The 14,546-nt window shown below is 41.4% G+C and overlaps 1 protein-coding gene across 20 annotated transcripts in view; it reads right to left on the bottom strand.

Moving 5' to 3' along the window:
• Positions 1 to 14,546, bottom strand: part of WNK1 (WNK lysine deficient protein kinase 1) — a 135,790-nt gene that overhangs the window by 20,504 nt on the left and 100,740 nt on the right. For 5 of the 20 annotated variants that reach the window (XM_082637093.1, XM_082637108.1, XM_082637098.1 and 2 more), the window contains 10 exons: positions 8,078 to 8,227; positions 6,308 to 6,748; positions 5,288 to 5,566; positions 4,502 to 4,599; positions 4,231 to 4,393; positions 3,725 to 3,841; positions 3,219 to 3,392; positions 2,961 to 3,018; positions 2,702 to 2,824; positions 753 to 2,182 (listed from right to left, as the gene is read on the bottom strand). In XM_082637093.1, coding sequence (XP_082493219.1) covers positions 753 to 2,182; positions 2,702 to 2,824; positions 2,961 to 3,018; positions 3,219 to 3,392; positions 3,725 to 3,841; positions 4,231 to 4,393; positions 4,502 to 4,599; positions 5,288 to 5,566; positions 6,308 to 6,748; positions 8,078 to 8,227 — 3,033 coding nt within the window. The remainder of the gene's footprint in view (positions 1 to 752; positions 2,183 to 2,701; positions 2,825 to 2,960; positions 3,019 to 3,218; positions 3,393 to 3,724; positions 3,842 to 4,230; positions 4,394 to 4,501; positions 4,600 to 5,287; positions 5,567 to 6,307; positions 6,749 to 8,077; positions 8,228 to 14,546) is intronic. The other 15 variants (XM_082637104.1, XM_082637099.1, XM_082637106.1 and 12 more) reach the window with 11 other exon arrangements.

Genomic DNA, 14,546 nt, shown 5'->3' with positions numbered 1-14,546 from the left:
ACCATGGGGCAGGTCTGATAACGAAAGGCATCAGAAATCTAATACTATCAAGTAATCTGTATTTTGTCTGAGTGAAGCCTCTATATTACCCTGCTGTAAAAAGAGTCTCACATCAATGGCAATGCAGAAAGATGGGCGAAGCATACAATACAGGAGGAGAAACACAGCCTTGTTATTTGGAGAAGATGAGAGACTGAATATGGCAGAATGAGAGGAAGCCACCATAGCAGAACCAGAAAACACATTCTAGTTATTTTATCCCTAGCATTAGATTAATTTCTCCTCCACCATACCGAAGTCATCACCAACTTCCACCGTTTTATAGACCTCAAACTGTACATCTATGGCATCTGAGCAAGGCAGAGAATTTGCTTCATTCTCATGGAAACAAAAACTGTGAACTGCTGTTACTATGTACAATCGCCAGCAGAAACATTCAGCTCCCTTTTGGGACACGGATTTCTTCAGTCTGTACCAATTCAGAAATAATGCCTGTATTTTACCTAACTGTTATACACTCTTAGAAAATCTTACAACATAAACCCCCAATCCTGCCATATTTCATAAAAAAAAAACCCTCATGTTCATGTACATACATCCTAAAATCACCTTCAATCAATTTATTTAATAAATACCGAGTACCTACCACAAGCTAGGCATCTTTATAACTATACTGCAAGGCTGTATTGTAAAAAGGGGAGGGGGAGAAGAGTGACCATATTTTTCAAACTATTTCAAAACGAGAAGCTTACTGGAGGCTTAGTTAAAGGTGGCTTTGGTGCAGCAGTTCCAGGTTTCACTCCTGGTACAGTGCTGACTGGGGTGGAAACTTGCCCAGGAGTGACCGCTGGTATAACTGACGAACCAGTTGTTCCTAAGGGCAAACTGGTTGGTGGTAAGCAAGTACTTGTAGTGGAAGTCATGAGTTTGCTTGGTGCAACAGCAGTGGTTGGGAGGCCTGGTGTGACGGCGGTCTCCATGACGAATGACGTGTCCAGCGAGACAGAAGCATGCTGAACTCCAGATGAGCTGTGCTCACTAAAGAGAGACCGCAGTTTTTCCTCTAAAGTCTTTATGTCATCAATCCCAGGAGCTTTGGGTTGAGTATCAGCGTCTATCTCAGGACAGTGAGTATGGGGCTGGTTGGGAAGCAAAGCTGGTTGAGGTTGACTATGAATTAGTGTCTGCTGTACAGCAGGCACATTGGCAACAGGTTGTACCAAAGGTGGGATACTAGCTACTTGGGGTAGTAAAGGTGTGGAAGTAGGTCCTGCCTGGGAAAGGGCAGGGGTAGAAGCCACAGCTGATGGGATGACCAAAGGATGAGCCACACCAGGCTGAGAAACAGCACTAGATACCCCTGCTCCCAGGGACGGAGAGGCAGATGACGTGGGGAGGGACAAAGCCAATCCGGTCATGCTGCTGTGAGATACCTTATCCAGTGCGTGCGCACTAACCACTACAGTCTCAGCTCGCGTAAGAGCAGAGGTGCTGCTGCTGGGGGGAAGGGACGGCTGTGCAGCTAGACTCGGGACGGGAGCGGTGGCCGACACGGATGTGAGCGCGGCTGCCCCAGCCATGCTGCCCGCTACCTGCTGCGACGATACAGGTGAAGGCTTAGCGCCTGGGGCGGCAGCACTGCTCACTGCAGAGGCCGCCGTCACTGCGACTGGTACAGAGGGGAACGTGCCTGTACTGCAAACAACGCTCCCAGGTGTGGGAGCCTGCACTGACTGGGATGTCGCTGACACTGAGACAACTGCAGGCACTGAGATGCTTGGCACCACACTGGGAAGTACCGGGGATTCAGATGCAGGTGGTACAGGGAGACCACTGGAGGGCATTACACCTGTGCAGGTGGCAACTCCAGCAATGCCCTTTTCAGTGGGCACTGCCACCTCAGACTGAACGGCTGATGTGGAAGCGTCACTAAGAGGGAAGCCCGTGGCAGGGGCTGCCGCCGAGGGTACGGCTGCCGCTGTGGCTGGAGCTCCAGCAGGGCTGATCACGGAAGGGGGCACTGCTGGGAACGCTGGCCCCGTTGGGCGGAAGTTGGCAGGTGCTGTGCTCGGCCCCTCTGCCATTTGCCCACGTCTAAGTTCAGAAAAGGCCTGCTGTAGACTAAGGGATGAAGCAGAGTGAGACAAGCTCATTCCAGCGCCAGCAGATGTAGAAGCAGCAACTGCAAAGGAAAATAAAAACTCAGAATCAGTTCTTTTTAAAGAGGTGGGTTCAAAAGACTGTCTGAACAATCTACTTTTGGGATTCCCAGCAATGCCACATACCAACAAGGTATAAAACCTCCCCCAAGGACATGCTAGGCTCTAAAACGGCTAAGTGATATAGCAGTTCCAGCAAAAGAAATGATCTTGTATGAATATCTATTTCTGAAAAAACACGGAGTAACCTCAAACGATATACAGCAGCGCTAAATGGAGATACAAACACACAGTGCTGAATCTACGCAGTATCAATCACACGGGCTGTATCTAGTATGGCCACCCTTCTGTGCCCTTTTGCTCAAATCCTCTCCATTCATCACCTATTTCCCTGTCTCCAAATGTTTGTCTGTTGGTCAGTCTCAATTTTCTACTGTTATTTATTGTCTATGTCATCATTTGAACTACTGCTTGATGACCAAGCTTCCAATAAAGGAGAGACACAGGATTTATATATGTATGTGGTAGAAGCAATTCCTTACCTGTATCTGATACTTCACTGAAAATTTTTGATTCTCGTAATCGACTTTCTGGCACAGGACTTACTATAAACCGTCTTCCAGCAGAATGAACAACTTGAGTTAAAGAACTGGTAGGAAGGCCTGCTTAAAAAGAAACAAACCATTTAATTGCATTATTATTATATACATTGTCACTCACACAAAGCTTCAAGGTTCCATTATTAGCACAAAACTTCTTAGGTCAAAGGTAAGAACAAACAGTGGAAAGAAAAAAATTCACCTATTTGCTGTGGCATGGAAGATGCAGGCATTGGTTGTTTGAACTCTCCTTCCAATTTCTACAACAAACAAAAGTGATTAAATTCATTCTCCCACTCAATCTTAATGAGCAGGCAAAGCAAATCGCCACATGCAAAAAGAACATAAATGTTGATAATCTCAGTTACAGGTGTAATGTGGTACCGCTGGACATCGTGCAAGGCAAATTTAGCAAATATTTAACATAAACGAAGCTTCACTATGGGAACACTGAACCTACTTGAGAGCCTGCAAAGCCATAGTCATCCTTTCCCTGGAGACTCTCCAATCCCTGGTCACCCTCTGGCTCCACACTGACGTCCTCACTGAGCATTTCATCAGCTTTTTCAATAATATCCCGCACTTGTTCCACAAATGCCTCTCTCTCCATTGCCAGAATAAAGTCATTGTTCACCTGTAAAAGAAATGTGACATTAGCTTAATTAATAGTGTTTCCCAAGCTTTAGCTCATTCAATCACCACTTTCATGACTTCTGTCCTATCTGCATACCACCTGTATTATTATTTAGTTAATATTTAATATGTAAGTTAGTTCTTCAATACCTAGTTAGACATGCCCTACACAAAAGCACCTCTAAGTCACAGGTTTGGTGTGCTAGTTATATTCACATTGAAATAAATATTTCACTGTCAAAATAGTTTACAAAATATTGCATATGTGCCTAGGGCAGTGGATACGAAGATAAAGTATGAAGGAAAAATTTGGAACTCCAAAAACAGACATACCATAATTGTTGCTATCTCCTCAGGGTTGTCACCATCTAAATCAAATTTGAATGTAACCATTTTCCGATTGTGAGTCTCTAATTGACATTCTACTACCCGGTCTCCTTTATTTGAAACCTGAAAAGAAAAAAGAAAAGGTACTTCATATCTCAGAAGAACAATGCTCAGATCTGTTACTGAATGTGACAAAGTAACATAGGTTAACTTAAGCCGAATGTTACCACTATTCCTTGAAGCACTGCTACTTTGCCTCTTAAACTAGGAGCAAGAAAACCTTAAGAAAATATCAGCCTTTCAGCTACTTACACATCTTCCACTGAAGGGTCTGGTAAGAATGTAAGATCTTTGTTTTACAAATAAAAACTATTTTTTTTTTAGAAATATGCAATTTAACAATATCATTTGGGTGATACAAGATCCTAAACTTTCATCAATCCACCCAAGCCTTAGAAGTATTTAAATGGTATGAACTAACTATATGAAACCCAGAAGTCAGCAATACTTACATTCAAAATTCTCAATTTTGGGCGTGAAGTCTTTTCGTGACGAGAGCGACTTCTCACGGACTTTCGGTAATGCCGTTTGGCAGCCCTCCCTTCATGCCTCCCGCTGGACGATGGGGCATTCTCATTGCCGTCGCTCATACCTGAGGCTACATCTGAATGTGCACTTCGGGAAAAAAGGTTCAGTTTATGATGAGATTTGAAGGTGAGACATTTTAAAGTTTCCTACCATCCTATCTACCAGTCAAGAAAGGAGAACTGGACTGTCACATACCTGTCTACGGAAGAGACCAATGTAGCAGGCTGGGTGGGTTGTGGCTGAGCCTCCGGCACTGGCTCTGGAGGAGCCACCTGAGAGACGCCCTGAGTGATCTGTAAACAGAAAGGATACTTCACACCCTGGCAGTAATATACTGGATTTATTGTCGACCATCCCCAAGAAGCTACTCGTCTTTTCCTTATCCCTCCTCTAAGTCCTAGAAGCACTACATTTACTAGTAATTCTTAATATTCAGCATCTACAGACAGTCATCTTAAAATTGCAAAGGAAATTTCTAAAGCTAGTCTCCGGTATAGACTGCACAGTGTGTCATCAGCAAAAACAGCTTCTAGGTAGTGAGAAACTACAACCTGCCGTGCAGCCAGCATCTCACCAGAATGTGCAACAGGGCAGGCAGAGCAAAGTGCAAAGACAGCTCAGAGCTTTCTCCAAGAGGGGCAAAAATGATCACCGGGAGCACAGCAGGGCCAGGTATTCTGGTGACTCTGCCAATGGCAGGAGTTTGTGAAAGGCTAAGAACAGCGGCTGAACGGACAGCTAGAGAAGGGACGTGCTAGCAGGGCTATCTCCTCCAAGGCACACTCACTTCCCAACAGAGCAGCCAGTGGCAACAAGGCCCCACACTGGCATTTCACTCGGCTGCAAGAAGAAGTCATTCAGAAGTTAGTTTGCGATAGTTTCCAAGTGCATTCTAAACCAGGGGAACCTATGTTTCTCCTTTGTCATTTTTATCCCATTATACATAGAGTTTAGACATAAACATGCAGGAATTCCATTTACCTCCAGAGCTGCTTGCTGGGAGGATGTAGTGGGGGCTTGTGCTAAACTCACTGCTGGCTGGGACATTTGAACCTGTCCTCCTATACTGCCCACAGGAGCCAAAAGGCTTGATTCCACATAAGGCTGCACCACTGTAGGAAAGTAACCTGGTGCAGCCAGTGCTTCTGCCGGCATGGGAGGGGACAGGACTGTAGAAGGAATGCACACAGAAGCCACGCTGGAAGAGGGAGCAAGATTTGAGTCTCCTGGGTACTGTGGTGGCAGTCGAGGTGGGAAGCCCTGTGACAGAAACGAGGAAGGGGAATTAGTGCAGGTTGGGTCATCAAATGAGCAAAACAGCAAGACAAGCAAGAAAAGAAAAAGAAAAAAAAAAAAAAAGGGAACATAGCGAAGAAAAGTAGCCTGATCTCTTTCTAATATAATTTAAAGAAGATTCTTGAAATGAAATGGTTAACTGATTTCAATTTAGGGGACGGGACTGTACACAACTATACTTTTAAGTTGCTATTTTTTCCCTCCTGGAGACTATTTAAATAGGAGGAATAGACATAATTCCTTCTAGAAAATACCTACTTTCTACCCAGTCAAACAGGAGAATGCAAAAACTCTTCAAGATATCAGTCATTCCAGTCATATAATGACTTGCTAATATTCTAAATCTAAACCCTGAAGCTTTTTACTGATACCATGTTGGCTACCCATATTTACTCTTCCCATAAAAAAAAGTAGCCCGATATATTCTATTATTAGCCATATCTAGCTTTCAATCAGCTTACACTGAATATTGAGAGAACCATTTTTCTCCCAAGAGATGTCTTGGGGAAAATGGAAATGAGTCATCAGACATCATCGCCCTGTCCTTTCTCAGAATTTTACTGTTTTAGCATCTCTGGTTGAGATCAGCAACTTTTGTTATTGTTAGTTATTCTGATATTCAGTTATTAGGTTTTTAAGTCCTTGATGTTCTATCATTAGAACCAAACCCTCTGGTGCCCTCCTTCTCACCAGCCAACACGGTACCTGGTAGAGAACATCTCCAGAGGGGAGTGGAGCCTCAGCAGTCTGCCCGAGGTTAGCGGCTATCCCCATGGACTGAACTGCTGGCTGCAGGAGCTGCGGGTGAGCCTGACTTGGCAGGTGAGTCACAGGCTGCAGGAGGGTGGGAAGCTGACTAGGGACCACGGTGGGTCCCCCTGGGGCTGCAGCTGCTGGAGCAGAGGAAGCCAAGGTAAGCAGAGGCTGATTAACGCCAGCTGCCATGGTGACAGGAAGTGGGGAGAAAGCTGGCTGAGGAGCTGAGGGGATCTGAGAGACAGGGTACTGGGGGAGTGAGGAAGGCGGGAGTGGCTGTCCCACAGGGAGGAAGTGAGCACCAGAATGGACTGGAACAACTGAGGGCTGTGTCGCGACTGGGATCTGAGGTTCGCCTTGGATAGTTGGTACTGGCTGGGAAACTGGAAGCTGGGAAGGTAAAGAAAAACAAAACAGACAGACTTTAAAAAAAAAAAGCAAGGCTGCCAAAAGCAAGACTTATGTATTAGCCAAAAAGAAAGAAAATTAAAACAAACACCAAACCCCTGCATACATTAGTGTAAGTTAATGTGCCACATAAGAGCAGGGAGAGGACGACAGGAGACAAGAGGCTGATAGACTGGCTGCTGTTCCAAACCTTTTGTGGTAGGAATTCTGCTCATGCTTCATCGTTCACCAATAAAGAGAACCCTTCCATACGAAAGGTTGTTTTCTTTATAGCCTGGCTGAGATATGTTTCACATACCATAATCCACTGGCATGTTTGCTGTCACTGAATCTACAACTGATACTACAGTGATTACTGAAATTCAAAGGACTTCCTTCCCAGTGGAGTTAGAGCTCATCCATAGTGCTTCCACAATTCTTAAGTCTAACACAGGCCTGTAAAAGTAGGTCTAATTACTATATTTCACTGATTGTATGATGCAATCATCCCTTTCCATCACCTGGTCATTTTAATGTTTAGGACATTAAGATATATCTTACAATTAATGGTATGTCAGTTCTCAGTGTTACATAAAATAATGGTGCATTTTACAATTGACAGTATCTCAGATGTGATGAAATATGACAGAAACAATACAAGCACAAGCCCCCATGTTAAAGCTGAAAAAAGGTCATTCAGAAGAGCTTATCTTCTACAGGGTTACTTTTCTTTCCTTTTTTTTTAAAAAAAAAATACTTATTTATTATTTATTTGGCTGTGCCGGGTCTTAGTTGCAACACGCAGGATCTTTAGTTGCAGCATGCGGGATCTAGTTCCCTGACCAGGGGTCGAACCTGGGCCCCCTGCATTGGGAGCACGGAGTCTTAGCCACTGGGCCACTAGGGAAGTCCCCAGGGTTACTTTTCAAGTGACTAGAAGGATAACTTAGAAAAAAAAATCATTCCATATAAGGGTTTTTTATGACTTCAGAAGGCAATGAAGGAAGGAAACAATGCATAAGTCTACGTGAAAACACAGCATAATTGCAAACCTAGAATGATAGGTACAACTGACAATTCTAGAAAATGTCATAGGTTCAATTACTACAGCACCTTTATCAGTTCTATACCTGTCAAACTGATTTTAGGCTGATAAACCTAAAAGTTAAACATTTTTGGATTATCGCTGCTGTATATACACATTTATATTAACCAATGCATATATACAAAAGAAGCAATTTTCACTTCATTTTTGCAGTGAAAATAACGAATTTTCACCATTAGGGAAGGTAGAAGTCATGTGGCACTCCTTTCTAGAAGTTAAGCGTTCACCTGTTTTCCTGCTGACACATGCGAAAAGGACTGTGGAGGTTGAGGCTGACTTGTGGGCTGTGCAGTCATGGCCTCGCTGGAGGCTGACGTCTGGGGAAGTGCATACTGCGCTGTCTGCTGAGAGGGGGCTGTCTGCTGCACTCCTTGCTGCTGAGAAGAAAACCATCACTCAGTTTTATTTCAAGTCATTAACAGCATGTTTCTAAGGAAGTATGTTTGCCTATCAGTGTCGGTAAAAGATGGCAATTTTAGTAATCAAGACATGCACAAACCCAAATTCACCAATTCCCCTTTTTACACATTTTTCTTTTTCATCTGGTCTTCTTTATTTGTGATGGTACAACCAAGAACTAACCCATGTTTCAAAGTTTGAGTCACCACTGGCTCTTCACCTAACAGGCTCCTTGCCCCAGTAGCAGCTCAGGTATTTACAAACACCTTCAGACACCATGTCCAAACAGACCCTCTCTCCTCCAAATTCCTCCCTCTTTGTTCCCATTTCTTGATAGCAGCTCTCACTTTGGTCCTATATTTAACTAATCCAATCTCTTCCTTTAATCTCTTTCCCTTAATCTATCAATATTTCATCAACTGTGTAATTTGCTTAAAGAATAGCTTTGATAATGGCTACAAAATGGGAGAAAAGCATTGAATTTTGAACTTCAGCTTTACCATTTACTAGCTGTGATACCTTAGAGATTGCTCATTTTCCTGCCAAAATGAGGTTTCCTTCTTTGAAAACAAGGATACTATCACTCAACTCAACGTACGGCAAAGGGAATGTCATCTGGAAATCAAGCATGTGCTAGGCACTCTGGTATAATACACCTAAACTTGATGAATGGCATGTAATTGTACCCAAACACTAAATTTTGCTATAAAATTAATGGCCCCCTCTAGCCTAACAAAAATCGGAACTTCATAGCTGACTTTCAAGACTCTTTAATACCTATAACTAATTTAAATTTTTTAATTTTTAAATACAAAAACAACACCTGTTTGTAATAAAAATTTTAAGCAATATATTAGATTAATAGAGTTAAATGAAAATACCCAACCTCATTTCTCCACAGGCAATCACAATTAGTGGTTTGGTGCATCGACTTTATGGATTTCCTTCTAGGCATAAGTGGTCATTTACACACAAGCTGATTTTGTTTTTAAAAACAAAACAAAAACACACCCATTTTATAAATACTGTTCTCTGACATGCCATTTTCATTTTATTTATCAATGGCACTGATATCCTAATGATGAACACTTTGGTTGATTGAATTTTGTTACTTAAAATAATGCTGCAACCAATGATAGCCTTTAGCAGCCTTAGCAGCCTTCAAACATATAATACAGTATTATCAACTACAGTCACTATGCTGTACATTGCATCCCCAAGACTTATTTATTTTTGTTTTTATGTCTATTATGCATCTACCCACCTTAACAAGCATCCTAGATTTTGTTAGGTGATAATCTGCAAATAATATTTTTACTTTCCTGATATTTATTCCTCATGTCTTTCTTATCATACCAATTAAAACCATCAAAAGAACCCTGAAATATAACAGTGACCGTAGTCATGTTGTATCCTTATTTATTTCTGATAATGATTCTTAACTTAAAAAAATTAGGAACAAATGGCTGAATTATATAAAATTTATTTTCAGCAACTAAGATATATCATATGTATCCGACTGTAAGGCAGCTCTGAATATAAGACAATTTTGCCCGTTTTCCCACTAAGAAAGAAGAACCAAGAAAGTAGAAAACCTTTTTGATTAACTTGAATATATTTAAACTTTAAGGAATTCACTGTGAACTATCTACAGTTATCTAAGCCATTAATTTTCATACCTAAATAAGATCATCTTTTATATAAATATACTAATTCAGAAATGTTGCTTCCCTTGCCTCATTCAAATTCTTCACATTGTAATTATACATCAGCATTTTTATCTTCAGGGAAGCTACACTATGAATGATCTCGCTTTTCTGGCGCATAACATAGTACTTTTTCTTTAAGTTGTGTCTTGAGGTAAAATCTGCAGTGACAAGCATCTGCTTGATTATTAGTATTAGGACAATTCTATTGTTTTTGCAATTGTCTTACAGGTGTATATTCATGTAACCTTTAAGTGATCTTTAAATGTTATTTACAATGAACCTGGAGCAGTGAAGTTGTTCCCCTAAGGACAAAATCTATGTTTAATGTCTTGGCATATATAAAACCAATTCTGTCAGATATTGCCTGTAAACACTTCCAACTACATACACCATTTAAGGTCCTTACAGGCACACTTGTTCTCAACAGTTTCACTTTATTCCATTAATATTTTTTTGTTTTATTGTTCAAAGCAAAGACCAGTAAGAGCCCCGTGATGTGAGCCTAATAAAGGTTTGACTACATGGTGATCCCCCTTCTTCATAAGGGTTCAATCTGAGCAAAACCCCCCCTTATATTTGGGCGCACAATTACCTCCCTCCCGCACCCCCATCAACGCAGACCCTTGCTTACATCACGATTTGGACTCAATCAGCTCTTTCCTGAACTCACACCTTCACTTGTTTTTTATGTTTTAGGCCGTGCCACGTGGCATGTGGGATCCTAGTTCCCTGTCCAGGGATCAAACTAGTGCCCCCTGCATTGGGAGCACGGAGTCCTAACCATAAGTCCTGACTTATCTGTATTCTAGCTACACTGAACCCAAGGGTTGTTTGTTTGTCTCACAGCTTTCTACCTTTGTGCCTTCTACCTTGCTTATACTGCCCCCCTGCCCTTTTCTTTGGGCCTAGAATATTCCTTATCCTTCATCTGAATCTAACTCATAATCAGAGTCCAGTTCAAATGCTCTTTCATAAACCTACAGATATCCCCCTCCCTGCTCAGAAGAGATATAGTCTCCTCCTTTCATGGAGTCAGACTACTTGGATTTAAATTCCTTCTATCTTTTAGAAGCTGTGTAAGTTTGGGTAAAGTACTTAGCTTCTCCAGATCTCGTTTCAGCTTTCCCATCTGTACAATGGAAATAATGATAGTACCTATATTTATATTGTTCATAGAAGGATTAAATAAAAACACAGGTAGATTGCTTTGCACACTGTATATAATGTTAGCTATTATCCTTACTCGTTTTGTAGGAGTTGACGTATATATTTACCAGATTATTCAGGCTCCCTGAAAGTAGCCTTATATATCCATCTTGGTAGTCCATCAGTGCCTAGCACATGGTCCTTCAGAGCATGAACTCAGTTAGGAAAAAACTGTTTAATTAGTTGTGTGTGTGTAAGCTGTTTAAGTAGCTGTGTGTGTGTACTGTAAAAAATGAGCAGTTTATTTTTTATTTTTATTTTTTTTTGCTGTACGCGGGCCTCTCACTGTTGTGGCCTCTCCCGTTGCGGAGCACAGGCTCCGAATGCACAGGCTCAGCGGCCATGGCTCACGGGCCCAGCCACTCCGCGGCATGTGGGATCCTCCTGGACCGGGGCACAAGCCCGTGTCCCCTGCATTGGCAGGTGGACTCTCAACCACTGCGCCACCAGGGAGGCCCCAAAATGAGCAGTTTTATAAACATATACTCTCACTCCTTGCTTAGAATAATTGAGAGGCATGTATGCCACTTATACATTAAAGCATTTATAGAGAAGTGGCACCTCTGGATAGGACAGGAGTATATGGTGTGTGTGGTTTTTTTTTTTACACAATCACACTGGCTAATAATCAACACTTTAGCCAAATAAGTACTGTTTAGCGTAGCAACTTGGCATCATGCTTTGCATAAAACTGCCTCTTGAAAACAGCCTGTACTGACCGTGTACTATCTGTTGGACAAGGGTGCTTGAAAAAAATGTTCATGAGCCTTAGTTGAACAAAAAGTAAGAGATACCTACAGACTCTACATGTGCCCTATGGATGAAATTATTAAGGAAGCAGGGTAGCTCATGACCTTTCGTGGCAGCAAAATACTCAGATTTCCAGTAGGAGAAAGCTATTTCTGGTACCTCATTAAGACACGATATACCACTAGAAAAGATTCTTGATAAAAACATGAAAAGAAGCAATCCTTTATTCAGTATATTTCAGAAACACAAGAAGTAAAGTAAATTTAAGCTAAAGTTCATCTCTTTCCTCACACTAGTAAAATTAGAGAGATTGTTTTCCTAAGGTGGTGTTGGGACGTGACGGTATGCAAAACAAACATCAGATCTAAAAACAGACTCTAACTGTACAGTACAGAAAGTTTACAATCTTTCTTTTCTGGATTTAAATCTTTCCCCAGAAGATAAAACAAATAAATACAGCTCCTTGGGTACCTTTGCAGAATCATGAATCCCCGTAGAACTTTAATGCACAAAAAAGAAAACTACTGTAGAAATCTTGGATTCTGGTTTGTAATGTTTAGTTCTATCTATCTATTGGCTACGCAACCCTGGAAAAGTTAAATATTCTAGACTGCATACACTTATTTAGATTGAGGGCTCAATTTTATGATTCTACTTAACTCATCCTATATTTAAAATAACTCACAAAATAAAAGTATCTGAAAAAAGCATCACTGAAACGGGAATTTTTGTTTGTACTGTAGAGATAGCCATTTAGTCAGATCTTTTCCCAGAAGAGTCAAACACCTGATTCTTTTAACCTGACATTTGTGGAGCTGCCCCCTGCCCCCCGACTGTGCATACTTTCGCCACCATTAAACTCAATGGCTTATTTCACTGCTTCATAACAAATTCCTTTGGAAAAGGAAAAACAGAGCATACACTTAAATCTGCACATTTTATTGGTATTGGCCTGTGTCCAATGATAAGTAAATTAGGAGACTGGTATCCATGATAGCGTTTCTGTCCTCACTCAGCTTTATGTAACTTTTAATTTGTATTCTTATCAGGGGTTGTTAATATAATTAAACCCGTTAAGGTTGGCAAAAATGTCACTACTTGAACATAACTATAAATATATAGATTCAGACACTTGTCTGGAAGAAAGGGCAGGAGCAAGACAAAACGTGTAATTCCCAGCCCTTCCATTCTATAAGATAGAGGTGTTGGCCACAGCGAAAATGTATATACAGGCACCTCAGAGACATTACAGGTTTGGTTCGGATCACTGCAATAAAGTGAATATTGCAATAATCCAAGTCACATGAATTTTTTTGTTTCCTAGTACATATGCCTCACTGTAGTCTATTAAGTATGAAACAGCATCATGACTAAAAAGACAATGTGTGTACCTTAATTTAAAAACTGCTTTATTGTTAATAGATGCTAACCATCATCTGAGCCTTCAGCAAGTCATAATCCTTTTGCAATAGTAACATCAAAGATCACTGATCACAGATCACCATAACAAATATAATAGTAATGAAGATGTTTGAAATAAGTGTGGGAATTAGCAAAACGTGACACAGAGACACGAAATGAGCAAATGCTGTTGGAAAAATGGTGCTGACAGACTTGCCTGAAGCAGGGTTAATACAAATCTTCAACTTGTAAAAAAAAAAAAAAAAAAAAGTAGTACCTACGAAGCACAAGAAAGCGAAGCACAGTAAAACGAGGTTTGCCTGTATAACCAAGCTAATCTTGTACAAGGAACATCTAATCTTAAACCAGCATCAAATGACCACATGATCACATGCTGGACTGTAAGCAGGCCATTTGTAAGGAGAATTGAAAACTTAGTTTCAAAAATTGATAGAAACAAGCCAATTTAGAATTTGGTGGTTTGAAAACACCTGCATAGGGAACTATCAACAAAATAATTCACTGGGAAGTTTTTTTTTTTTTTTTTTTTCCTTCTGGTACGCGGGCCCCTCACTGCTGTGGCCTCTCCCGCTGCGGAGCACAGGCTCCGGACGCGCAGGCTCAGCGGCCACGGCTCACGGGCCCAGCCGCTCCGCGGCATGTGGGATCCTCCCGGACCGGGGCACGAAGCCGTGTCCCCTGCATCGGCAGGCGGACTCTCGACCACTGCGCCACCAGGGAAGCCTGACTGGGAAGTTTTTATGACACATGTAGTGGCTATAAATTTTATCTGAAACAGATAATATTCGATTGTGCCCCCAAAGCATTATTTCCATGTAAATAATTACTGTTAATATCAGTGATGCACTACAGATATTTAATTTTACAATTACCAGTTTTGCTGTTGAATACATCAGCATTATACTAATCCCTTGAGTTCTCTGAACCTTTGGGAACAAATTCCCCAAATCAGAAGTTTAAAACATTTTTTCAAAGTTCCTCAAGTAGTTGTTCTTAGGCTTTCATTCATTTTAGCATAAAACCTGATGCCCCACCCCACAGATTAGAAATAATTAAAAAGGAGTGGAGCATTACTGGGGTCAAGCACAATGAAAGCAAGGGTAAAATGCTCACAAGAGGACAAATCGTGAAATAGAGAGACACAAAATTGACATTCTTTGTACAGTTGATCCTCAAACAACACGGGTTTGAACAGCGTGGGTTCACTTAT

This window comes from Mesoplodon mirus, assembly GCF_964341445.2.
Source record: "Mesoplodon mirus genome assembly, chromosome: 11".
In the NCBI taxonomy this organism is placed as follows: Eukaryota; Metazoa; Chordata; class Mammalia; order Artiodactyla; family Ziphiidae; genus Mesoplodon; species Mesoplodon mirus.
Note: the sequence above shows the minus strand (reverse complement) of the source record. Positions and strands in the feature narration are given on the sequence as shown.